Raw genomic sequence first — 25301 nt, 5'->3', positions numbered from 1 at the left:
GGGGCGGCAGACTCAGAGTAAGGATTCATGGTGTGGGTCCATTTACTGCTGGGACACCTGCTGTTCAAATCCCCTGCAGGTGTTTGTCAACATGTTCTTAATATCAAACATATACTGGAAATAGATGCTTTTACTAATCTCAAACCAACCAAAGGTTTTGTTACCAATACTTATTTTTTTATTTTCTTCCCTTCTAATATTTCAAACTGAAAACCTTATACAATTAAAGTAGGCAAGTAGAAGTATTTTATTGATGCAATATTTTGGCGCTCAGACCACGGTGGGAAACATCAGCGCTGAAATTTTATTTGATTATAGGCATGAGCTGATGAATGACAATGAGGATGTGGCCTGAAACTGGTGGAGGTTGAATACAGATGGATGGCAGATGGAATGGGGCACCAGTCCATATGATCCTATGTGTTAAACAAGCATGGAGTGACAGTGGAGAGAAAACACCCCTTTAGGGCAGAACCATGCTCAACATGCAGATCTTCTTCCGGACCAGCTGGGAATGGCTTGTGAATGTGGTACAACCAGAGGAATCATCTGATGGATCGAAGAAGGGGAAAGATGGAGCTTGAGACAAAGATGGAGAATTGGGTGGAGGAGGGTTAAATCAAGGACACTGAGTGGAAGTTCGAAATGCTAGCCAACTTAGCGCACGTTTGGTTGGGTAGCAGGTTTAGCTGTTAATTAAAATGTTTTTTAAACTAGGCTCTGAATGCTAATCGGACTTCGTGGATGGATGAGTATCTGATTGGATGGGGTAAGTGATTCAGTCCATTCAGTTGAATTTCATATAAATTTATGCAGCTTATTCAGGCTTTATATAATATAGTTCTTGAGGGTTTTGGTGGTTATTTTAAAGACTCTGTTTGTTAAGACAACAAAATCAGTTAAGATGTAGGCCTAAAAGCAGAAGGAACAAACTAAAATGTGTGGTGAAACATAACATGAACACCTGAGAGCAAAACAGACATGCTGCCTTTTCTTTTTTTCTTTGTTTTTTAAGCAACGTCTTCTGACCACAGAGTGTTATGTTTATGTAACAGTTTCATTTACTCAATGATACACTCTTAGTTAAGTTTTTCTGTGTGGTAAAAAAAACACAGCAAACTAACAAGATTATAATGGGTAAATTCTGCCTATTTTTGTTAAAGGCAGTGAATGCAACATAAAAATACTTTCAAGATTTCATCAAAGATTTTGGCCATCACAATGTGTGCATGTATCAGGAAATAACTGCAACGATGCACCAATCAGAACAAGAGAACCTTGCAAGAAGAAAACGGACCAATGTTCAAAATGAGTTCCAACTGTGTATGAACCATTATCTTTTTGTTTTCATTTTTCTGTTCCACAGAATCAGATAATTCAGTTTAGCCCTGTTGGGTGCACAGTATGAGTGTCCTGAAAAGCAACCCAGGAAAGTAACCTGGATGGTGGCATATGTATCAAGGCTGCCTCTGTATCATGAAGATCATGAGTGTTTCATGGCAATTGAAATGATATACTATTCACTAATAAAGTTTTAGTACATTTACTCAACTAAACTGAGTGTAAATTGTTACCTTTGCTTCTTTAGGTGATTTATATTTCTGTTGTTGTTTTCACAGTTTAAGAAGCCTGCTGATGTTTGTATTGGTGTTAATATTTAAGAATGGAGTTGGGTAAACAGTGCAGTGCTTATTGGTCAGTATGACAGGAGAAGAGCTATAAAGGCTCGCTCTATTTCCCATTTGCTCAAAAGCTCACCATTAACAGCTGGCAAAATACACTAGAAAACATTGAGGTGATCCTCATACAGATATTAAACTAAATCTTTGCATATAGGGGAAGATTCACTAAAGGATGTCCTCCACCATTTATTCAACCAACCGCCCAAAACATGCAGATATGATCAGATTCAAGACAATTTATTTATTTATTTGACAAGCAAAGACATATGTGGCAGTTTAAAACTTTGGAAGAGCTATCAACAGGTGCCAGAATTGTAAATTTAGCCTTCACTTATTTCTTAATAACAAACCTGATCTCTAAATAATCTAATTTTTGAAAATCTATTTGCTAGTTTTTAAAGGCAAAATTAAAAGCTCCAGACCATAATTTTTTTTGTCTTCTTTTGATTCAACCTTCTTACCTGCAGTGTTTCTACCCACTCCAGCAGGTCTGGCAGCTCAGCATTACCCACCCTGACCACAGAGCGGAGCCAGATATCTGAGACGTTCAGGGGCTCCCCGTAATTTACAACTACCAGCAAATGCTTTGAGAAATATTTCTGTTAAAATAGTTAAACAAACAAACAAATATGCTGTTGATTACAAGCTATTTGTCTAAATGAATTGAAGCTACATTGAAGCATACATTTTCTGATCAGAACCTTATTTCTGTAATTTGTAAGATTACTGATTTTTGCATTTTCTTATAAATGTAACTTCTGACCACATATGTAGCTATAAATATAAGGTAAGGTAAGTTGTATCCTTGTTGGTAGGAAATTATATTTAAAGGTCTGTGATGTTTCCTTAAGTTTGTGTTAAAAGCAGCTCAGTGTTTTATTAATTAATGATAAATAAATTGCTGAGCTCCTGCCTAATGAACTGGAAGATGGTTAATAGCAGAAAATAATGTTCTAAAATCCGAAAAGCTTTTAATAGGACACAATGGAATACATATATTTTAAAATATGTTTAAGCAACCATTAGGCTACATTAAAAACTATTGCAGAGGTAAAAAAAAATAGTGTGCAATAACTGAAAGAAAAAAGAACACAATAAAAACTGATTTTCCATACAGAAAGCCCATATTCTTATCATCAGCTACCATAGTATTCATGTCGGTTTAAATAATACTACTTATACTTCAGCAATAGTATCAAGGTGCCACTTTATTGTATCTCTTATACTATTTCCATTGGTTGTGCTGTTTTTTTTACATCTCTTTGCAGGTGATGAAGCAGACTGAAGATGTTTTATCATTATCTCCCTTTTATCTCCTCTTTCTTTCAACATTTCTCCTTTTCCTTGTTTTCCTTTCCTGTTCTACTTACATTGCAGTGTCCATATAATCCAAAATGTTCACTGTATGAATTATAATAAGGTTATTCATATGCATAAATCAAGCGGAACACTATGGCGATAGCCGTACTGCTCCACTTATAAAAGGAAAATCTCTTGGGCTCTCTTTGGCATCAAGACTATTATTCTTATTGCCACATTGCCAGACAGGACACTGTTAAAAAAACAAACAAAAAAAACAACAACATAAAAAAAGTATTTAAAATAAAAGATATTTAGACATGTTTGTGACTATTCTTTGATCGATTGATTGACTTTATTGATCTCACAGTGGAGAAATCTAGAGATTCAGATTTAAAAAGTCTAAGCAAGGACTTATACATCAAAACAAGGGGGAGAGTCTTTCCACTTACAGCAGTGTAGCTAGTTAGCCAGCTAGAAAACAACATTCACACATAAGATGTTTGATTATCAATTCAATTCAGTTTATTCATATAGTGCCAATTCACAACACATGGCAATCCCTCACACTAAGCATGCTTGTAGCGACAGTGGAGAGGAAAAACTCCCTATTAACAGAACGAAACCTCCAGCAGAACCAGGCTCAGTATGAGCGGCCATCTGCTGAAGCCGACTGGGGTTCAAGGAGACAGAAGCAGAGATACGAAAAGCAACTGTAAAAGTTCTTATACATCTACATTCTACAGACCAGAGATGAGAAAAAAAGTATAATAGAGGTTCATATGAGTGAACTGGACCAATGGTAACAACACTTTGTACATAACGGTTATGGTTTTAATCTACGCTATGGATTACCCATAATTCCAAGTCTTATTGTAAAAAATAAAACACTCAAATACATTGTTCTTTTAAGATCTTTATTACAGTTTGAAACATATTTTATGAGTGCGTTTTTTTTTTTACCAACCATGTAATGAACAATACATATTATTAACATAGTAATTAAAAGTACCACTGTCTGCTTTGTTATTGGTGTTGTCTTTAAACGGCTCACCATCATGTTAAAATCTGCCATGTATTGGGGTATAAATAAGGTGGATCTAAGACAAATTTTTCGCACCATTACATCTGCAAAGATGTCAGTGACGGGGCCCCTAAGAGATCGGGGGCCCCTAAGCCACTGCATGCTGCTTACCAATAGTTACGCCACTGAACAGGACAAACAAACTAAACATTTAAGCTCACTTTCTAAAAAAATTATGTTTGGCAGAACCTGCATATTTGGTTAGGTAACAAAATAAATAATATAACACCTTTTGAGAAAAATCTAATATTAACATACAAGAATGACATTCAGAAGGATTTATCTGATATGGTCAATATTGTTATAAGTGTGGGAAGATATCATATACATGTATGTAAATGGAAAAATCAAAAGCCTTCAGTAATAAGTTTAAAAAACAAACTCAAAATCTTCTACTCCACTTTATCTCTGTTAGCTGACAAATATGGACATATACAAAAACTATGTAGTGACGTGTCAACATTTCTGGTTTTTGATCAGCAAAATGCTAAAGTTAACGTGATGTAAGGAACTGTCTTGTAGTAGAATGAGGCTGTCTCTTTTACATTATTCTTTTTTCTTAAGTTTTGTATGTTTCCTTTGGCTATAATAATACTGCCTGTTTATTTATTCATTTATCTATGTTGCCTTGCAATATTTAAGTTTATAATATATGTTGTCTTCTTTTTTATGTAAGAAAGAAATGTGGTGATTTACGGAAGAAGATTAGGGCCACTGAAAAAAATAAAAAAAAGTTAACTGATTTTTTAATTTTATCTCAGTATTTTTTGAGAAAATAAGTCAGAATTCTGACTTTAATCTCAAAATTTTGGATCTTAATGTATATGGGCACTATGAAGGAAGAGATGTTGGAGCACTCGGCTTCACTGACAAAGATGTGAGTTGTTTTAGACAGACAGTAACACAGCGGTGGAAAATAACGGAATTAGGTGACCTTTTACGTGCCCGAAGGTTCCCTGGTGATACTATTTCATTAATGGAGGAGCGAAAGGTGATTAAAACAAGAGAACTAGTTCAGTCTTTAAAACAGACATGGCTACGGCTTGATGCTAACATGTTTGTTAGCTGTCAGAATTCAGCCAGAATTCAGAGATTAAAGTCAGAATTCTGAAATTAAAGTCGGAATTCTGAGAAAAAAGTCAGAATTCTTAGATTAAAGTAAAAATTCTGAGATTAAAGTCAAAATTCTGAGATTAAAGTCTGACTTTTTTCTCATACTGAGATAAAATTTAAAAATCAGTTAAATAAAAAAAAAAATAAAGTGCCCCTAATCCTCTTTCATAGTGATTCCTACTCGAAAATGTAAAAAAAAACAAAAACAAATTTTTGTTCAAAAAAAAAAAAAAAAAAAAAAAATAGAAGTTCGGTTGTCTTGATTCCGATACTCCCGGCGGCCCTTGAACGCAACAGCAAGCATTAGCTCAGCACAGAGAGAGGGATTGGGATCCAGAGAGGGAGGGAAGGAAGGAAGGAAAGAGAGATACAAGCTAAACAGGTGGTCTGAAAAATCTTGAAAACAATGTTCTGCAGGGAGAAGCAGAGCGACGTTTAGTCCTCCATTTCCCCCCAGAGAGGAACCGGGATAACCTCGGACAACAACAACAAAAAGCCCCTCCATGCTCCTGCCTGCTTCCCATTCGCATTTGTCCTCCTCGTCTCGGCTTTGCTCCGAACCTGGGGAAGTCCTGGGATCCTGAGCCATGAAAGTGACCGTGTGCTTCGGCAAGACCCGGGTGGTGGTTCCGTGCGGGGATGGTAACCTGAAGGTCCACGCGCTCATCCAGCAGGCTGTCATGCGCTACAAGAAGGCTATCGCTAAGGTGAGCCGATCGAGGCTACTTTTTCCTCCTCTTGTTTTCCTGGAAGCGCCGCAGGCTCGCTCAAATATGGCGCAAACTTTTCGCAGACGCAAAGCAAAGGAGAGGGGAGTGGAAAAGGCGCTCGGTTTTCCTCAGTTTTTCTCTTTTTCTTGCAAGTTGCTGTAGAAACCGATGCGCTGCTTTCAAAGAAAAGGCGCATCTTCTTTGTGGTTCTTGTGTTTGTAAACTAAGAGGAAAACTTCCTCAGAGATTCTGCCTGAGGCTCACGGCGAGCTGGCAAACGTTTTCTAAGAATGTAGCGGTTGTTTCCATAACAACTTTTTACTGTCTTGTTGGGGAAAAGTCTTTAAACTTTGTAGCAAGTTTTTAACAAAAGGTCTTCTGTGATGCGTTTAGGGACCAACCCTGGATTATCTTACCATCTTCATCTCCATATATCCCAGTAAAAATAAGCAAATCAGACAATGCATTTGAATTAATTAAAGGTTCTTTAAAATAAGTGCACAACAAGACATTTTTAAATTTAAAATGAAGTTGTGAAACTTTCCCACATGCATCCCACTCTCAGCTGCATGCTCCCTGCAGACCCTGCAGGATGCTGATGGGAGCTCCTGGTGCATGCATGGACCTAAGGCATAAATCCTGCACAGAGAAGTGGAAGAAAACCTGTAGGGAGGTTTTTGAGGCAGCTGCAGATAACCTCTGAACTAACCTAGTGCAAAAACCTGCAGGGATTTTTATTTTTTTCCCACCTGGATCAGATAAGGGAGGAGAGGGAAGCACAAGGCCAACAGTGAAAGGCTGGGTGGGAAAAGCTTCTGTCATATCTGTCAGAATTTACGGCTTTGATTAATGCAGCCTTTATGGAGACTTTTGCTTCGAAAGATTCTCATGACTTCACTCAGTTGTCAAATAAATCCCTTTTTTGGATTTCAGGAGACACGGTTTTCCAACATTTATTATTCAAACAGCCTGAGATCTGCTGATCAATAGGTTCAGTTTGTGAGAAAATCTTTTTTTTTCCATAAATGCATCAAAATTAAGACCCTAAATTGGCCAAAAATATCATCATATGAATATTATAACAAGACAAATGTAAAGAGCTTTAAGCTTAAATGTGTATACATTTTTTTTCCATTGTGAATCAAATGCGCTACCTATCAAGTAATGTGCTGAGCTAACTTTCATTGTTGGTGTGAAAATGCTTGGAAACATTAATGAAAAACCAAAATGTTTGACCTCCATACGTCAGGAATCCGTATCAGCCAGAAAAGTCTCAATCGTTTGGATAGTTTTCCCTAAAATGACTCTTAGGGAAACTTTTCTCCTCTGCTTATTTCACGCCCGCCTCTTTGCTGTAATGATAGTGACCTAGAAGTTTTACTAGACCCTCCTCTCCTCTGAATAATTTACGCTGCAGCAGACAGAAGCAGGTATGAGGATGTCGCTGCTCTAATGAGAAACACACGGCTGGTTGGCAGAACTTCTCCTCCACTTTAACGACTTGGCTTCTGCATTAAAAGTCAGGCAATATGGCAAATCAAAGCGTTTTTTTTAATATTGCAGATGCTAGTATGAGAAGAAAAACTAGAACGTAATAATTTCTCAGAACCGGGGCTAATGGTCCAAGGTTTTGTGAAATAAACTTTGAATCAACTTTGGGTGAATCCTGTTTTTTATCCTTTCACTTAGATTTTAGGCGTCAGATTGGCCTCTGCTTGAAATCTCACTAAGTTATTACCCTGATGGGGCATTCCTCTAGTGCAGGGGTAACCAATTAAAAATCAGTGGGGTCCGAATAAAGAAAAAAAAAAAAAACAATTATAATCTGCTACTTTAAACAAAATTTAACATTGAAATAAGATGAGGTGTTTATGCACCCATGTTATACAGTGTTTTTTGAAGTAAGAGAACAATAATCGTTCAGTTTGGTATATAGACGATTTCCTGATTCACATATTTTATAAAACACCTGAACTGACCGTTTATTTTGTTTTTTCTTTCTTTTTTCTGGCTTAATGAGAACAGTGGGCTTTATGCTGCCCTGCAAGGCTTTAAACCTGGGTTTGAATGGAGACTAAGCCATTCTAAAGCACAATACAAGGAGCTCATTTTGAGCCTGGATTTATTTTTGATTCTGTTCATGGTGGAGAATCCTGCTTCACAGCAGCAGGTTGAGCCAAACGTTCTCAAAATGTGCAGGGTCATCTTTGAGCACCATTTCACTTTTTCAGCAGTCCACACTTTCTCTGCTCTCTTTTTCTCATCATCTTCTCCTTCTTTCCCATCGCCCGGCTTGACACAGGTTTGCCTGCTGTGTCTTAAAGTAGCAGCAGCAGCAACCCAGACTGACAGCAGCTCATTGGCTAATTTGTATCGTGCAGCCTGGTCCCGGACGATCCAGAGGTCTTTACCGTATTAACAGGAGAAGCGGCGCAAGTGAAATTGGAAGTTGTGCCAGTTGATTCCTGTGAAATCCAATTCATTATAACCCGCCAATCTAACCTAAACAACTCTAAATGGCATTCCTTTACTAGATGTTATTTATTTTTTTTATTCTAAATTTCTTTTCTAAGAACTGACCCTGTCAGTCATTCTAAGATCAGAACACACCTTCAATATTTTAATCTTATCTTAGAATAAAACAATAAAAGCTTCTGAATGAACTGCTCCCTTACAGCATTGCCAGTGGGTGATTTTTAGACCTTAACAGGGGAAGACGAGGTCTGTTTTATTTGGATATTTTGACCAAACAGGACAAAAGAATAAAAAAAAGTAGCAAGATGGCAACCGACTGCTATGAACGGGCAGTCGTTTTAGGTTTTCACATTTTCAAAAGTGAAATAACTTTAGTTACGATACCTAATCTTTGTCCTGAGTCTCCTATTTCTGTCGGTCCTCCATTTCCAGGAGAATTTCTGTTTTAATGTTTGAATAACTTTATGATAATATGAAAAGGTGTTTTTTTTACTGATGATTTAGGCCTAAGAGAAGAATTTAGTATGAATAATTATTGCATTTATTGTCAAAGCTAAATGTTTAGGAAAGCTCTTTTTTTGTTGTTGCAGTTGTTAAATTTAGAGAAAGTAAGAAGTAGATGGCACAGATATTTGTTTCCAATTTTGCTGGACAATAAATGGCAACACAAATTATTGTAATAAATAATATTGATGTTTTAGCCCATTTATGACCTTGTATAGTGAAGTCATGAAAGTACATCCGCTCACAGATCAGAAGACTAGTGTCTAAAGAACACCGCAACTTGAAGACTTTTTAGACATACTTAAAACAAAAAAAACAACCAAAAATAATAGATAACATAGATTAGTCATTTAAAAAGATTGCCTTTGTGCAAAAACCAAAATAAATAAAAGGAAATAAACCCACACACAACCTAGACAGTCAAAGCCCCTTAAGGGTTTTATCTTTTGTAAAGCTGTGATTTGTGAGGTGAGGGTATCTTTTCCCTGGTAATTCATATTAGCTGCCAAAGGTTTGCAACATTTTTGAAAATGCTGTCTTTTCAACTAAATTAAAGAGGAGTATTTCTTTGGAGATGAAGCAACCTACAGCTGCTATTTCTGTCTTTGGTTTTGAGATTGAACATTCCAGTTAGATTGGATTGTTGGGAAAACTGAGGCTCCTTCTGAATAACCAAAATTGTGGTCTCTAATCCTCTCCCTAGCTCCTTCTGTTCACCTTCCGTAGGGTTGACAGTAAAACCATCATCCAGGGTAGGAAAAGAACTCCGTACGCTGGGCTTTATCCAGATGGCTTTCAGCCTTATGAACGTCATTATGCAGCAGACATGCACATGGATGATGCTGCTCAAATTGCCTTCCTGAAAAAAAACACAAAAAAGTTGCATAACTGTTGCTAAAATTTGAAGCTTTTCATTATAGAACCCAAAACATATGAAGTCGTGTCATATAAGAGTACATGTAGGTGAGCTGTCCCTATAGGTCCTGTCACACAAAGGATTGTGGGAAACCAAATAGCTCCTAGCAGTGGATAGGAATGTCAGGAGGTCCCTATGCTAAATGAACTAGTTAAAGGAAGGATCCTGTTTCCTCTTCCTTGCTCATTCCTTACTGCCAGCACTATTAAGACAGCACTTATCATGGCGGCCACTGACGCACTTCCAGATGAAGTTTCTGGTTGTGTGATTTTCAGGGGTGACTATGGGTGTTGTGATACGATACTTGTCAAGATACAATATTATCACGATATTACAATATCACTATACATTGTGATGTTTTTCCCAGCTATCAAAATTACATGTATAAATAAATAAGCAAATGCTGTGTATCAGAACGTATGGATCATTTGGTTATTTTGGTATCCATGTTGTTTGGGGTTCCAACCAGTCCAAGTTTTCCGTTGTGACTGCCTTAGCTTCAGATATGGCGCTGCGCCGTACAGCGAAAGGACTCCACAGCGCTCTCTGCCACAGTGGCGGTGAGGAGGTAGCCCGCTTTCCCTCATCATTTTAGGTTAAAATGTTTTGTTTTAAAAAAAGAAAAATTCATATTAGGAACCGAAAGGTTGATATTATATTGGGAAGCCGAAAATCACGATATATATCACCAATCAATTTTTATTTTTAGTCTCCACACCGCTAGTAATTGTAGATTTTAGATCCAGCTGCAAGTTTATGTATTGCTGCTGCTATTGCTACTTGGCGCTTCCTTACTACGAATGCAACATACTGACCTGCAATAGTTAAATCCAGTGTTTAAATCCTGCACTGGAGAGAGATTCAGAAATTAAACTCATTTAAATTGATAATGCAAATAATGTTATAATGCTTTAATTGTTTTATTGTTTATTTCAACAGGCCTAGCAGCCGGTAAAAGTAAAAAGTACTGAAAAAAAATAAACACTTAAGAAGAGAGTGTGGAAAAAAGCTACTCTAGTAAAGTAACTAATTATTTATACTTAGTTATTTGACACCTCTGCACTCCAATTTAGACTTCAGAGATAATTGGAAAGCTATTTATGTAGAAGTTTAGGACCACTAAACTAAATAAATAAACTACGTTGAAATGGTAGATGTATCAGTACGATAACTAACCATGCACTCTCCCATTTCACTAAGCTGCTTTTTCCCCCTCTTTTTTTTAGAGGGCTACAGTGGAAATGATCTCTGTCAGCCAAAGTGGTAACTAATCACTATTCCAGCCGTCTCTTCTTTTGGTTCTTTGGTTTCCTGAGTCGCATGAGTCTGAGCAGATAAGAATCCATTTAAAGGTTCAGTTTGTGCTAAAATGACGAGCGCTGTAAATACTAGCAGTGATTGCGTCGCTGTTTGGGCTCATCGCAGAGCGAAAGGATAATAAACCACAGCAAGAGTCATAAGCAAGATGCAAATTGTTTCTGATCCTGTTTCAGTGTAAAACGGGCTACTTATTTTATCAAATCAGACCTTTTTAATGCAAGTTATCTCTAAGTAAAAACATTAACGTGTGGAAAACTGATCTAGATTTACTGGTTGATAATAACAGATTCATTTTAATAGGAATGTTGTGCTTAGTTTTTTGCAGCCATCTCCGCTTGCTGCGTTCCAACCCTGTTTTCAGTGGAGGATATTTCTGTGTTGCTGAAGTTTAATAGAGATGTTTGTCTGAGGCTTTTAGTTACATTAAGATCCATGAAATGAACGTCGTTTGGTTTGGACACATCCTCCACAGCAAACCCAACACCCTTGTCATTTATTCTCCTTATAGCAAAGTTTACAGCTGTGGTTCCAACTAGACTGTTCAACCCAACCGACTCAGGAAGTCTCTTGGTCACAGATGTGGAAAAAAGATCACAGCTTTCCCCCCCCCTCACTGTCTTAATAGGAGGACCAAATTTAGGTTGGGTGTTTTCTCCTGCCACAGTGTTTCTGTGGACCCTCTTGTAACTCCCCCTGTCATTAGAGAGGAATGCTTTCTGCAGGAAACAAAAAGGAATGAAAGAAGCGCTCCTCGGTTGACTGTAAAATTGGAAGAAAAGTAGAAGTTGTTGATGACTTTTCTAGATCGGTTTGCTAAGACAATGTGTAGGGAGGAACCATATATCGTCTTTAGTATCTGTAGTTGTTTATCTGGTAAAGTTCCAATAATTATAACTGGGCTGGTATCAATAAGCAGTGTTTGTTTTCCTCTTGTTGTGGTTTGTGTTTGGGCTTTGGGAGATGGGAGTCTCCTAAATGTGGTATTTGTTGTTTTTCTTTTTTGTATGCGGCGCTGACTGTGATGCAACCCTGGATTGTTTAGTTAAACTAAAGCAGAGAAACAAGGTCAGCGCTGTGGTCTTTTTCTAATTTATTTTCCCCTGATGCATCAAAAGGGGAGGAGAGAATGTATGAAATTGGTTAATATCAGTTAAAGGTTTTGTGTTGGATTTTCTTGAAGACTCCACTTATATAAAAAAATGCTTGTGCAAGAGCATGCACGAGCCCATTTATCCTCGTGCACATTCTGTTTAAAATATACAAGCTTACTGTGTCCGAACATCCACCCTAACCTATAAATCCTTCAATCCCTATATAAAGTGGGGACTATATAGTGGACTTTAACTTACCGTTTGGACAGACGATCACTGCTTTTTGCTCAGTTGGTCATGTAGCTCCTTCAACACGCGGTGCCAATGCCATCTTTGTTATTAGTCACCCCTGTCCGGTAGCGACAGCAAATCCCATAATGCTTTGTGAGGAGAGCTCTCCGTGGAAAGCATTTCCAGGATGTATCTACCTTTAGTGAGGCCTTTTTTTTCTCGTACACTTCCTAGCCACTTTTTCTCTTATGAACCTCGGCCATTTACAAAGAACCGCTGTGAGAAAGGTGAGCTTCAATGACTGGCTGAAACCGTAGCACAGATATACGGCTGAAAGCGCGCATGCTTGCAAAAAGATAGCTAACTGGGACAAGCTTGTAGGACGGCCTTACGTAAACATATCACCAGAATGATTAACAATTAGGAGGACCACTTATTTAGATGATCCACCCTGAAAAAGAACACCCTCTACTATAACTTTAAGAACATTATATCCTATTATAAAGCTGAGGTAATCCACCCCGAAATAAAAGATTGTCTCTATACCTTTTACAGCAGTAATAACATTGCATTAGTATTAATCTCCATATTTCCCTAGTAATTTGGTTGAAGAATGTAATTAGGTATTTTTACGATTTGAAATATGCATTAAAAAGGATTTTTATTTCCAGGCTTTGTTTGATTTTCCATTCGATAGAAGTTGTCTGTCCATTAACCCATTTAGGCCTAAAACGCCTGGAAAAAACACCTTAAAAACCTATGGCCGATTTTAAAAAATACCCCTAAAACCTGAAGTTTTTCTGTAAATTCAGCAACTGTGTCAACGCCTAGTAAATTATTGATATCTCAGCTTCTGTAGCAGATAGAACTCAAAATATATTTTATCTTTGAAATTCTTCCAAAAAAAAAGTGAAAAGCAGTAATCAAAAAAAAAAAAAAAAAATCAACCTTTTATTTTTTCCATATGTGATCATGTCTTCATTGAGAATGTGCAATATAAAACGTTTTTAAAATAAAGAACAAACATTACATAAATAACTATCTGATGATTACTTATTAACAGTATTATTATGCATAATAATGCATATGTCTGTGTTATAAATTGCAATACAACTTACCTCCAGATGGCCACAAATCTGTCCCGGGACATATTTTAGGGGGAACTGCGTCCTGAAGAGAGGTTTACTCTGTCGCCAATAATCTCTTCGTACTGGCAACACAAGAAGTCCTATGCCCATACACAGCCCAATAAATGTCTTCATCTCCGTCACAGTCACGGGTGACCACTTTGCCATCTTTGCTCTTGTTGGAGTTTGGTTTGTTTGGTCACTGTACCTATTCGTCTCAGTAACAAGATGCCTTCATTAAAAATATGCTCAAATGCCTGCAGCGGTGTGGCGTCTGCAGGCAAATCAACTTTCACTCCAGGTGTGCGGTTGAAAACACTCCGTGCATTGCGCTGGTAGTTCGATTGGTTCAGCGCGTTCAAAGTCATCATTTTCATCTATACCGTCATCAAAGCCGACACACTCCTCAAAATCACTGCCTTCCGACAACTCTTCTCTGTCAAACTCCTCCATGTTTGCTTGAAAAAAACTTCTTTCTTCTTGCTTGACTTATATGCTCTCCCGGCGTCAATGGTAGAATTACGCAACAGCGCCCCCGGCTTGAATGGTAGAAATGCGGTAATGCTTTCCCGGCCTAAATGGGTTAAGTCTGTTCATTCCTTTTGCCTTTGGCTCATCAGTCCATCTGAAGTTCAGGCAGTGCATCTCTGTTTCCATCAGCCAGTCTATCCCTTAATTAATCCATCCATCCTACATTTGTCTGTCAATCAGGCTGTGTATTTGTCTGCCAAACCAATGATAACTTCTGATATTTCTGTTGGTCCATTTTAAGCCTCTTTTTTTAGGTGTAAATTGTCTTTTTCTCTCAAACCCGACTGAACCTGAGGCCGAACAAGAATCTTCTTGAGATCTAAAATGATCATCCTGTCGCCTTCTACTCCTTAAGATTTATCGTGGAAATTAATCAAACTAACCTAATACATGAGATTGTGCCTTACTTTTATCAATCATAGATGTGAAATAGGAAAATAAAATAGATGTCAAAATTGAAAATTATAAACGTCAAAGACAAAAACAAAGCTTTGTTTTATAATATTTTGGTAAGGGCGCTAACATGTTGCAGTGCCTTAAACGGTGATGTCACAGGGTTCGTCGGTGATGTAGCTAGCAATTGCATACATTGGATAGCTTTAGACTTTGTGTGGGAAGCTGTTAAAGTGACACCCTTCAATAAAAAGTCTACAATTTAAAAAACAGTTGCTTCTAATTCTCATTTGATAAACTTGGAAATTCACTTTTTTCCTAAACCTCAGCTTCCTCCCTTAGAATAAGGGTTGACTAAAAATGGTGTTATCTACATCAGGATGCAGCAGATTTGTGTTCAGTATCCCGATTGGAGAAGTTTCCTCTGGAGGAAATGATGCTTTGCTGCAGATGGAGTCAAGCTATGAGTCTGTTTTTTATTTAATACTGATGGTATTTCTCTCCTGAGTGCTGTGTTTAAGATATTAGTCAATTCATTTCACAACCGACTGCTTTTAATTAGTGCTTTATTAGCTGTGATGTTCAAGGCTAAAGGATACAAATATTTACCACATCTTCAAAGGAAAACAGTCCAGCTTGTGCAGCTGGCCTGCTTTGCTAAAACAGGAACATTAATGCATGTGTGAAACAGTGCGGGCACTCAGCATAATAATGACGACTGATAGAGGAGTTGTGTCTGCCTGTGCACTGCTTGCTTGTACCTTAGTCTCTCTCCAACTTGCCTCATCCAGTGTTGAGGTCTGTTGATTGGAATCCATTTTGGATAAATAATATAATGTCAAAAAACCTTCCTCTGGCTGCTCCTGCTGCCCAGCCGTCTAATAAAATCTGTCCAGAAAATATATTTTATAGGGTTGTTACACAGGCTGGAAAAAAAATTGGAAAAGCTTGGAATTTTATTGAAGTTCCAGTGAAGAATATATTGTAGTAGAAAATATTTGCATGTCATGATTGTTTTTAAACTGTCTAAAATTTTTGGTCCTTTTATTTAAACTGTAAAACAGGGGTCACCAACGCGGTGCCCGTGGGCACCAAGGTGCCCTCAAGGACCACATGGGGGGCCCTCAGAGTCTTCTAAATAAAAAACAACCCACCAGTGGGCTAAGTTTGAAATTTGATTTTATTCCGTTGCTCTTCTTTTTAATCATTTATAGAGATTTCAAAATTACAATGTCTAAATAAACTTAGAAATTTACAGAAACAATAAAAATATGGTGATAATGAACAAAGTTTAGGCTAACGCTAACCCTTGCAGCTCATGGGTAAGTAATGGTCGCCCTTCCTAAGTCTCAGTACCCTTGAAGTGGCCCTCAGCCTTAAAAAGGTTGGTGACCCCTGCTGTAAAATGACATTTTCCATTAGTTCTGTTAAGGCTTAATCTTTGAGAGCCGTTTTAACCCACTTCATGACAGAAAATGAACAACTATATCTTCTATTTAGCAAATTATCAGTGTATTGCTTATTCGGGTTACTTTATTTTTTTTTATCTATTTTTTTTTTAAATCCAGGTTTGAATAAAGAGCTTATAATTGTAGTCTGATTAAAAGCTACTTATTTTGCTTAAAAACTTTGTATCCAAAGGGTTTTTCTTTCTGCTCAGGGAGTCGGTCAACTTTCAACTGTAAAAAAGCCATAGATCCTTGTATCTAGCGTATAGATTCAGTTAAGTTCAGTTTATTTAAATGGCGCAAATTCATAACACGTCATCTCAAAACCCTTTACAGATAGAATACAGTCAGATTGCTTAAAAGTTCCTATCAAGGAGAACCAGTTGATTGCATCGAGTCACAAGACATGCTCCTAGATGAGCTTTCATTTGCATTTTGTTGCTGACTCTTCAGCATCCCTCAAACCAAGCATGCATGGAGTAACAGTGGACAGGGAAAAACTTCCTTTTTACAGGAGAAAACTCCAGGCGGCCTTCTGCGAAGGCTGACTGGGGTTTAAGGAGATAGAAGCAGACATGCAAAGGGTAACTGTTAACTAGCTTCACAGGCGGTCCCATCCAGGAAAGACAAAGTCTGCTAGACGAGCTCTGAGCCCCTTCTCACGTCAAAGGTAAAAATAACGGGACTACGGTGAAAAAATAGGCCAGACTCCGACATCTATATCGGGAGTTGTTGATGGGAGAAGTCTAGCTGATATTTCTGTCCAGGATGGAGTCAAAGTCAAACAGGAACAGACTAGATGAGGATACTATGAAAAGAAAAAGCAGAGAGAGCATAAAGTTAGGGACAGAATTAATAAACACTGCAGGATGGGAAAATAGAGATGGAAGGACGCAGAATGGTGAAAAGTGGTCCCTATGTCTTCCAGCAGCCTAACCATATAGCAGCATGAATATAGAAAACAGCTCAGGAAAGCCTAACAACTTTAGATGTAGTTTAATAAAGATTATTTAACTAAAGATGCAGCTGTAAGATATAAAAAAACCCCAAAAAAACAAGCAATGCTGAAATAATTAGCGATAAATCCAGATGGCCTCGTTCTCTTTTTATTTGTATTCATTTCCAACTCTCTGGGTACTGTTGCATCACTTCTAATCTGTTTGTAGTAATCATATACTGGCTGAATACCTTTGACTGGCATTCAGAATGCGTTTTTCTGACACTAGTAATATATTAGACAAAAAATGTTGCATTTAAATCTGCCTTTGGAGTTATTATTGTCAATGTGGGAAAGAGAAAAAGAGGAGCTGTTGCCTTTGTGTCTCTATCAGTACAACTGGAACATTTTTGGATAAATGGATGATGACAATTAATTTACATTTCATTACAAATCTGTAATTAATTCTAATTATAAATTTCTGATTTTTATCAAAAGTAGGAACAAATGTACAAAATCAAAAACTAATGACAGTAGGGTGGTGTTACATGTTTTAGATGTAAGTATTATTAAACTGGTATATTTACTGTTGGTTATCACACTGTGGGAATCTCACTAAAGCCCAACCCCTGCTGTCTTTTTGCTAGCAAGGCATGATTGGTGTCAATGGATTTATGCTGTGTGGACTTCAAGAATATTTCACTTGTTTTCCTCCTATCTCTGAATCTCAGCAGTAAGCAGTTATTTAATATTGCCCATGGGGCGTGCTCAGACCAAACGTGTATTTATCTCCTTATTCCCGCTCAGTTTTCTACCCATATCACACGGTGCCATCCTGCTTTCCATGCTTATGTGAAAACGGCTAAGAATCGGGTTAGATTTTGGTTCCATTTCCTTCATTCTTCGCTCTTTTAACAACAGAGATGAACTTTTAAGAGCATGGTTGCTCCAGAAGGAGAGGGGCGGATCAATGGAAGTGAAAAACCCTGATAACTTCACAGTTCACCTGTTTGATCCCAGGCCCGACCAGCCAGAGGTTGCTGCTTCTATAAACGAGCACAGTGCAGGATTAAAAGCTTCGCTGATGATTCGCGGGCCGCTGACTTTGACCTTGACCAGACTGCTGTGGAAAAATTCCCCTGAAATGATCTGGTGCAGAATAAATGAATCTCACTGCATCTTTTTGTTTTGTTTACCTGAAGATGATTTAGTCATATTTTCTTAATGTATAGTCAGTTACTGAAAAAGACTGAAATTGCATAAAATCACCTGAACAGGAGAGATGATTATTGCCTGCAGTTTTTCTTCCTCAGGGCCTGAGAGATTCTGCACCCTCTGCTTTGGATGATGACGCTCACATAACCATCGTTCCCACCATGCTTCTTTGCTGTGCTCAGCATTTTGGATGAGATCTTTTTTTTTTTTTTTTCCCTTTCGTGCGCCTCAGTTATGTCGCTTCACCGTGAGGAATTCAGAGAAACTGTCAGCCATATTATGATTTTAAATCAAATAATATCATAATTGGAAAAGTTTTAGCTGGAGTTCCTGATGGATTTAATCCTGATGAAGGTGTTAGATATGTGCTGCTGGAAAAATGCTGAGTTTTCAGAAGGTGGGAAAGAGGGCTGCTGTCCTGAAGAAGCTCGTTAAACTTTTAGGAGTGAAGCGGTTCTCTCATATGAACTTATTCAACCATGAAGCACATAATCTGTGTCGGTTCTGTTTGCTTAAAATAATGTTTTATTCTCAGATTGTGCAGCGGCTAACGACACCAGAGACACGCTAAAGAAAACAGGCTGATTTCACGAAATGGTTTCCCGCCTGACCTGATGCTTTTTTTCCCCCCTTACCTTTGTTTCTCATCTATTTCTTTTTACCAGATATCCTTAAATTTTTTTCTTCTCAAAATATTGTTTATACGTTTTAACTAATGCTCATCCTCCACCCAGTAGGTTGATAATATTTTATTCATGTTCAGTTAAAGTCCAAGGGAAGCGGCCGTTTCAACCCTTAAATTTCCGAATTCTCCTTAGTGGTGCCCGACTTTATGCAAGTGAATAAAGTGAATGTGATTGGTCGTTTATCAAGGAGGCGGGATTGTTGTGGTGGAAGGTTTGCAAGCAAGTTTGGTTGTGGCCGGTTTGTCGGAAGCATCTTGCTAACCAGTTAGCAACTTAGTGCTAGTACTGTAGGTTCACAATGGGAAATTCCATTGGGACCAAGTAGCACTAAATTGGAGACTTAGAAACGACACTGTCAAGGAACGCTATGGACAGAGGAAACATGCAAGTGGAGGAGAGTATTGTGTCTGAGGTCATGGATGAGTCTCCTCCATCATACATTTTTTGTTTAGAGGAGGAAAGCGGCGACAAAGATGTTGTGGAAGAGGACGCCAGGACGGCAGAAGCTTGGTTTGGTGTAGAAGGCTTACAGCCGTACATGTTTGAGCCCTTGCCTCGCAACGCTGCCAGTTCTGTTAGCTCTACGCCTGCTGAAGACACAGACGTCCATCCCCGTGAACACTGGGACGGAACTCAATGGGAAAGGAAATGATTCTTATTTCAACCGTTGCGTATATTAGCTGCGACATATGAATCAAGATGCTATAACCAAAAAAATGTGATTAACGGATGACCGTTGATATATAATTGAATATACCATTGAGGATGATGAATTTGTTCAGGTTGACTTATAATGAACTGGTCTGCATAAGATAATGAAAAAAACACAAAGATTTTAAGAAAATTTCCTAAATTATGGGACGATATCGTGTGATAAAGAGAACATTTATATACATGTTTAAGCCAAAATGATTTGACATTTAAATCTGACTTCCCAACGACTTTAAAAATGATGCTACTTTGAAAAATGTATGAAGTCAAGAATTCTGCCAAAAGTGCACACCTCTGATAAATCCTGCTGCTCTCCTTTCGCAGTTTGAACATTTTATGCCTTCAGATTCAATACCATGAGACCCCCGGATACGTCACAGGCATGAGTCCATGCTTATTCTCTGTGCTTGTGGTTTGCTTCTTATACATCCGTAGATTCATTCCTACTCGCACGCAGATCTGTTTGTCAACTTTTGTTGCATCGATGGAACCAACCTGAGAAAGTAAACTGCCTGTCATTGGCTACTTTTTTTTTTTTTTTTTTTTTAGAAAATCTTGCCTCTTGAGACAGTGGCTACTGTTTTCCTACCTAGCTGTAGCTAGTAATGTCAGCAAAGCATTGTCAGGCTAATGGGGATATTAGACTTCTGCAAATGCACAGATGTAATGTCGCTTGTTTTGCTGGTATGCTTCTGCACCATCTTGTCTATAATTCCTAGGGATGCACACCAGTTTTCCGCCAAAGCGTAAGGGGGGAGCCTATTCGAGAGCTCGCAAGAACTTCGGCAGATGGTCACGAGAACTTCAGCGACGACAGGAATGTTTATCTTCCAAAACAACAATGGCCTGCTGCAAGATATCACAGCTGCTTTTTGTCTGCGCACTTCCACTTGAGGTCTGCGCGGGTTTGCGACCGTCCAACGCATAGTCAGGAATTTTTTGAGGTGCGCGACGACTGTTGCAGAACCTCTGCGAGGGTGGCGTGGTCGCACACAGAGACAGATTTGACGGTTGCAGACGCTATACGTCAGAAGAATAAATTGGCCTTAAGAGCTGTTCTCTAGCAATATGCTCTAAAATGAATCATGTTAAAATTGGAACATCATATAAGCTAAGCTAATGTTGGTTTCACTTTTTAAGAGCACAGACATTTACATTTTAGTCGCTTTCCAGCTGCTGTTAAGCATTTTTTCCTTTAGGCATTGTGTGTACATGAATATCAGTTAATGGTAGAGATGGCTGTTGGATATGAAGTCAAAATTTTACCCTGAATGTATTAAAGTGCTTAAATATGTCTTTGAGCAGATTTTCATTTAAAACAAGAGGCTGCAGTCACCCAGGTCTCCTGAAAGTTGCTGGCATAATGGATGGACAGACAAAAAAAAAGACTGGAGCATTAAAGAATCAATAAAAATCTGCATGTAGAGTAGATAATTTTCCATATATTGATTAGTGAATATATAAAAGATATTAAATGTGGAAAAGCATTTACATAACAATACATTAATACTTATTTATCAAAAAGGTAAAATACTAAATTTCAGTAAAAAAAAGAAAAATCCTGTTTTTACTTTAATCTGCCAGTCCTTTGATGCAGGGTTGTTGGACTTAGTTAAATTAATCAAACATTTGAAATAGGGAGGACTTAAGTCTCGAGTTTTAGAGAAAGTTACAGTTATTGCAGCTCTAACTGTTTAATGTCTTCTAGTTTTTGTGGAAAGATAGATTTTTAGAAATACCTTTGATCTTTTTTTCTAAGATTTTACTGTGACATCAAGTGTGGGGTCCTGGTCTTGGTCTTTACTTGATCTCACATATAGATGCCAATTTCCGCATGTTATTTACTTATAGTTTGGAGAGAAACACAGTGCATCTTATTCAGAAGAATTAAACAATGAATAAGAAAATAGAATACAAAATGAAAATGATAAGAAAAGACTAGAAAGTCTCTTTAGCCAAAGGCGTTTCCAGATGTGGTGTAAGACAGACTGCTACCGAAAATCCATCCTATTAAAATCTACAACATGTAAAAAACAAAATATGAGTTAATACAACATTTAATTTACCTTATTGATTCGAATTTGAATTTAATTTGATTCAAATTTCGATTTAATAAAACCCAAGCAGGTTGACATTTTGTTGTGAAATCTGTAAAAAGTTTGTATTTATAGTTAAAAAGAAGCATTGTTAGAAACCTGTATTTCCATTTGAACTGCATTGGAGCCAATCATACAGAAACATCTGTTTGATTTGTGGCTGCAAAAACTTTTGAGTTAGTTTTTTCTGCAGCTGAGAACATTTCCACTCACCTTGCACCCTGCTATGATTCAGCAGTTGGTTGCACAGAGTTCATTACCAGTCTGATGTTTGTTTTACAGGCCATCTTAAGGCTAAACTTAGCTGAGTCAAAGTGCTTTCAGGTTGTTAAATATTGCTCCAGTCAAACATCACAATTAGAGGTTGGTTGTTATGTAGAGGTGCAAAAGTATGCAAGATTTCTATTTTTGTCTGACCCTTTAAAACCGTACATGTGTTTTTTTCCCCTTTCTCCTTGAAACATAATTTCTCCTCATGAGGAATATAAACACAGTGTCTAGGTTAGAAATGTGCTGCAAAGGTAATCCTTTTCCTCACCGGACAGAGATTTCCTCACCATGTCCTTGAATCCAAGGGTCCCGTAAGATTTAGTTTCATCAGAACCATTAAGCACTTAGTTGCCAGGTCTGTAAACTCTTAGAGTCTAAAGAATGAAGCAGGCAGTAGACCTATTATGCGATTCTTTTAGCTGTTCCATTGGAGTTTAGATTTTCAGCCCTGTAGAAAAACCCTGTCACAGCATCAACATGTTTAGTTGGTTTGCCCTGGAAAACATTTAGAGCAGGGGTGTCTTAGGCTATGTTCACACTGCAGGCCTTGATGGTCAATTCAGATTTTTTTGTGAAATACAATTTTTTTGCGTTGCTGTTCACATTTCCAAATATATGTGACTTATAGTATCCCCCCATGCGCAGTAGAGGACACAATGACATCACAGGCCAGTGTGCTCTGTGTTTACGGAAGTAATCATGGATGGTAGTGCCGGAGCGCATCTAGCGATATTTCGCAACCTTAAAAACTCAATCTTTTCAAGGTGGTTAAACATAAATACTGCTCTCCACATCATCATCTGCCATCATTGTCTTTCTTGCCACTTCTGCGTAGCAAGAAGAATAGTGACCTTTTTGTTGAGTATTAATGGCTTCAGGTCGGATAAATGCGACCTGGCCGTTCAGACACAGATCGCATTTGAAAAGATCAGATTCGTATCGGATTCAGGACCACATAGCCAAGTGGCCTGGGTCGCACTGGAAAAAATCGGATATGTGTTGTTCAGACTGTCATGAAAAGATCAGATCAAGGTTGCATATCGGCAATAAAATCGGAAGTGGGTCACTTTGGGCAGCAGTGTGAATGTAGCCAAACTGGTTCCAGAAAGGGCCGTGTGGCTGCAGGTTTTCTTTCCAACCAAGCAATAGCACACCAGACTCCAGTCATCTCATCAAGGGAATCCAATCTGAACATGATGACTTGATGAGATGAATGGAGTCTGTTGTTCGGGGGTCTTTCTGCATGGAGTTTGCATGTTCTCCCTGTGCTTGCATGGGTTCTCTCTGGGTACTCCTGTGTTATCTGGGATAGACTTGCGAACTGTTCCGGGTGTACCCCACCTCTCTTCATAGACTGCCAGATATAGGCAACTGTGAGACACTGTGAGCCTCACTAGGACTGGATGGATGGATGGATGGATGGATGGATGGATAATGCTTTAGCTTAGTCTCTGGGATATCTAATAAAAATGTATTTGACCTCAGTAAAAGATGGCCAAGTAAAGAAGGGTGAAAAAGGTCAGATAAGGTGGGGCCAGATGATTTAGAACTTTGAAAAACGACAAAGTTTAAAATAATTTGTAAAATGGACAGGAAGCCAGCATTAAGATGGCAAATCCCACATGATGTCACGTCTGGATGTGTTGGTTTGAAGACCAGCAGCAGTGTTTTGGATATTTGGGTTTACCTAGAGTCCACTGTAATAATCCGTTCTAGAGCTATGTAAATCATCAGAGGGAAATTAAGTCAGGGTTGAAATAAGCTTTAAACACAAGTGGGTTGAAGCAGAGTTTTTCTATCTGCTTACCGATATTCTATATAAGCTATATATACAAATATATCCACACACATGGTTTGACTGATATTGGATTCATATTTAATTTAAGATATGTCAAGATATAACAGTTTATCTTAAGAGGTCAAAGAACTGACCTCTGTGGTGCTATTATCAACAAAGGAATATAATTGTTCTTTTATTTAAGGAATTGAAGGTTATTATTTGGAGTATTGGTGATCTGCATCGCATTGGAAGGACAGTCTGTGTGTAGTTATCATTGTTGTGGTCTGAGGAAAGCATGGTTAAACGTTTTGTCCAAAATTCCAACAAATAGGCTTGATGATTGATACTGTATATTTTGCTGATTTGTGCATCTATGGTTGTTGGTCCTTTGTGTCTCTGTTTCCCTGTAATGAACTGGAAAAATTTTCTAAAGGATATTCACTTGTGCCTCATCTGTTACCTTACAGAAAGTTTCATTTGAACAAAGCATCTAGACTTTTAACATGATCTACTATAACTTGATCTATACAGTATATTGCCATTACATAAACTACGGCTAAACTGTCCACACAGATGCTTTTTGCAGATGAGCTCATCCTTGAAAACGGTGCAGGAGATAAAACTAGCAAAGCCTCTCTTGTTGCAAACTGATCTCTTGAACATGTAGTAGTGATCCTGGTAGAGGGATTGGCCACTTTAATGAGGGTCCAGATCGTAACATGTGATGACATGGGGAGATTTAAGTTGACAGAGTGCTATAAAGTAAATTACTTGATCTTATTTTGATGGGTTCAGTTAACCCAACATGTCTGAGCTGACGGCAGCATGGTTTAGATGATAATCTTGACTTGAATCTTTCGCTGCATGTCCGTGCTTCACAAGGCCATGCTTTGAGGTCAAGTCCCTTTTTTCCTCCTGTTTGGTTCAGCTGCAGAGTTTCTTGTGTAAACAAGGGAAGTGCTTGAATGTAAACTGGTGCAGGGAAGGAGAACCAGGAAGCTCATAAAAGCACTCCAGCATCGTCGGATTTTCTGCCTTTCTTTGTGTACCAGCAGTGTAAGCTGAGCAGGGAACCTTTTATTACAATATGCAGAAAATATAGTTTAGCGTGTAATTACTTGATATGATGTCATTAAAGTTATATTAGCATTTTTAGTTGTCATGGTGGAACAATGTCAGTGCTTGTATTGAGCACACTACACGGTATTCATCTTTGTGCTTCTGTGAAAGCCTTTCAGTTGCCTCACATTGAATTTACTAGAGTTTTTGTGGTTTTCGCCTCAGCAGTTCTTCAATCCTTGAGACTGATGGTTATAGTAAGCTTTCCAACTATAACTAGGAGGGTATTCATCAACTTACTCCCATAATAAACATGAAGGTTCCTGAAAGCCCAAACATTTTCTCCAAGCAGAGAAAGGAACAATGCCCTCTTTTGATTGCTAAGTGTTCTGGTCACATTCATTCTGGAATTATGGAAAGATGCACTCTGGGTTTTTTTTTTCTTTGCGTAAAGCAGGAAAGTAGGTCACAGTCGGACACTGTGTAGACTTTTTATTTTATTGTTACAAACACATCTGTCTTGTTTTATGCAGCGATATCCAAACCATGTCACATGGCCTTACAATTCTGCCATCTTTAAAAATGTCTTCTTAGGTCAATAATGATTTCAAAATTTTAACCAG

At 38.1% G+C, this 25301-nt stretch overlaps 1 protein-coding gene across 4 annotated transcripts in view; it reads left to right on the top strand.

Annotated features, from left to right (window-relative positions):
* The first annotated feature begins 5469 nt into the window (after positions 1 to 5469).
* LOC119787130 (partitioning defective 3 homolog) overlaps positions 5470 to 25301 on the top strand; it is a 349189-nt gene continuing 329357 nt past the window's right edge. For 3 of the 4 annotated variants that reach the window (XM_038290773.1, XM_038290772.1, XM_038290771.1), the window contains exon 1: positions 5470 to 5885. In XM_038290773.1, coding sequence (XP_038146701.1) covers positions 5766 to 5885 — 120 coding nt within the window. In that variant the 5' untranslated portion in view covers positions 5470 to 5765. The remainder of the gene's footprint in view (positions 5886 to 25301) is intronic. The other variant, XM_038290770.1, reaches the window with a different exon arrangement.

This window comes from Cyprinodon tularosa, unplaced genomic scaffold, assembly GCF_016077235.1.
Source record: "Cyprinodon tularosa strain WSP-4 unplaced genomic scaffold, ASM1607723v1 ctg289, whole genome shotgun sequence".
Classification (NCBI taxonomy): Eukaryota; Metazoa; Chordata; class Actinopteri; order Cyprinodontiformes; family Cyprinodontidae; genus Cyprinodon; species Cyprinodon tularosa.
Note: the sequence above shows the minus strand (reverse complement) of the source record. Positions and strands in the feature narration are given on the sequence as shown.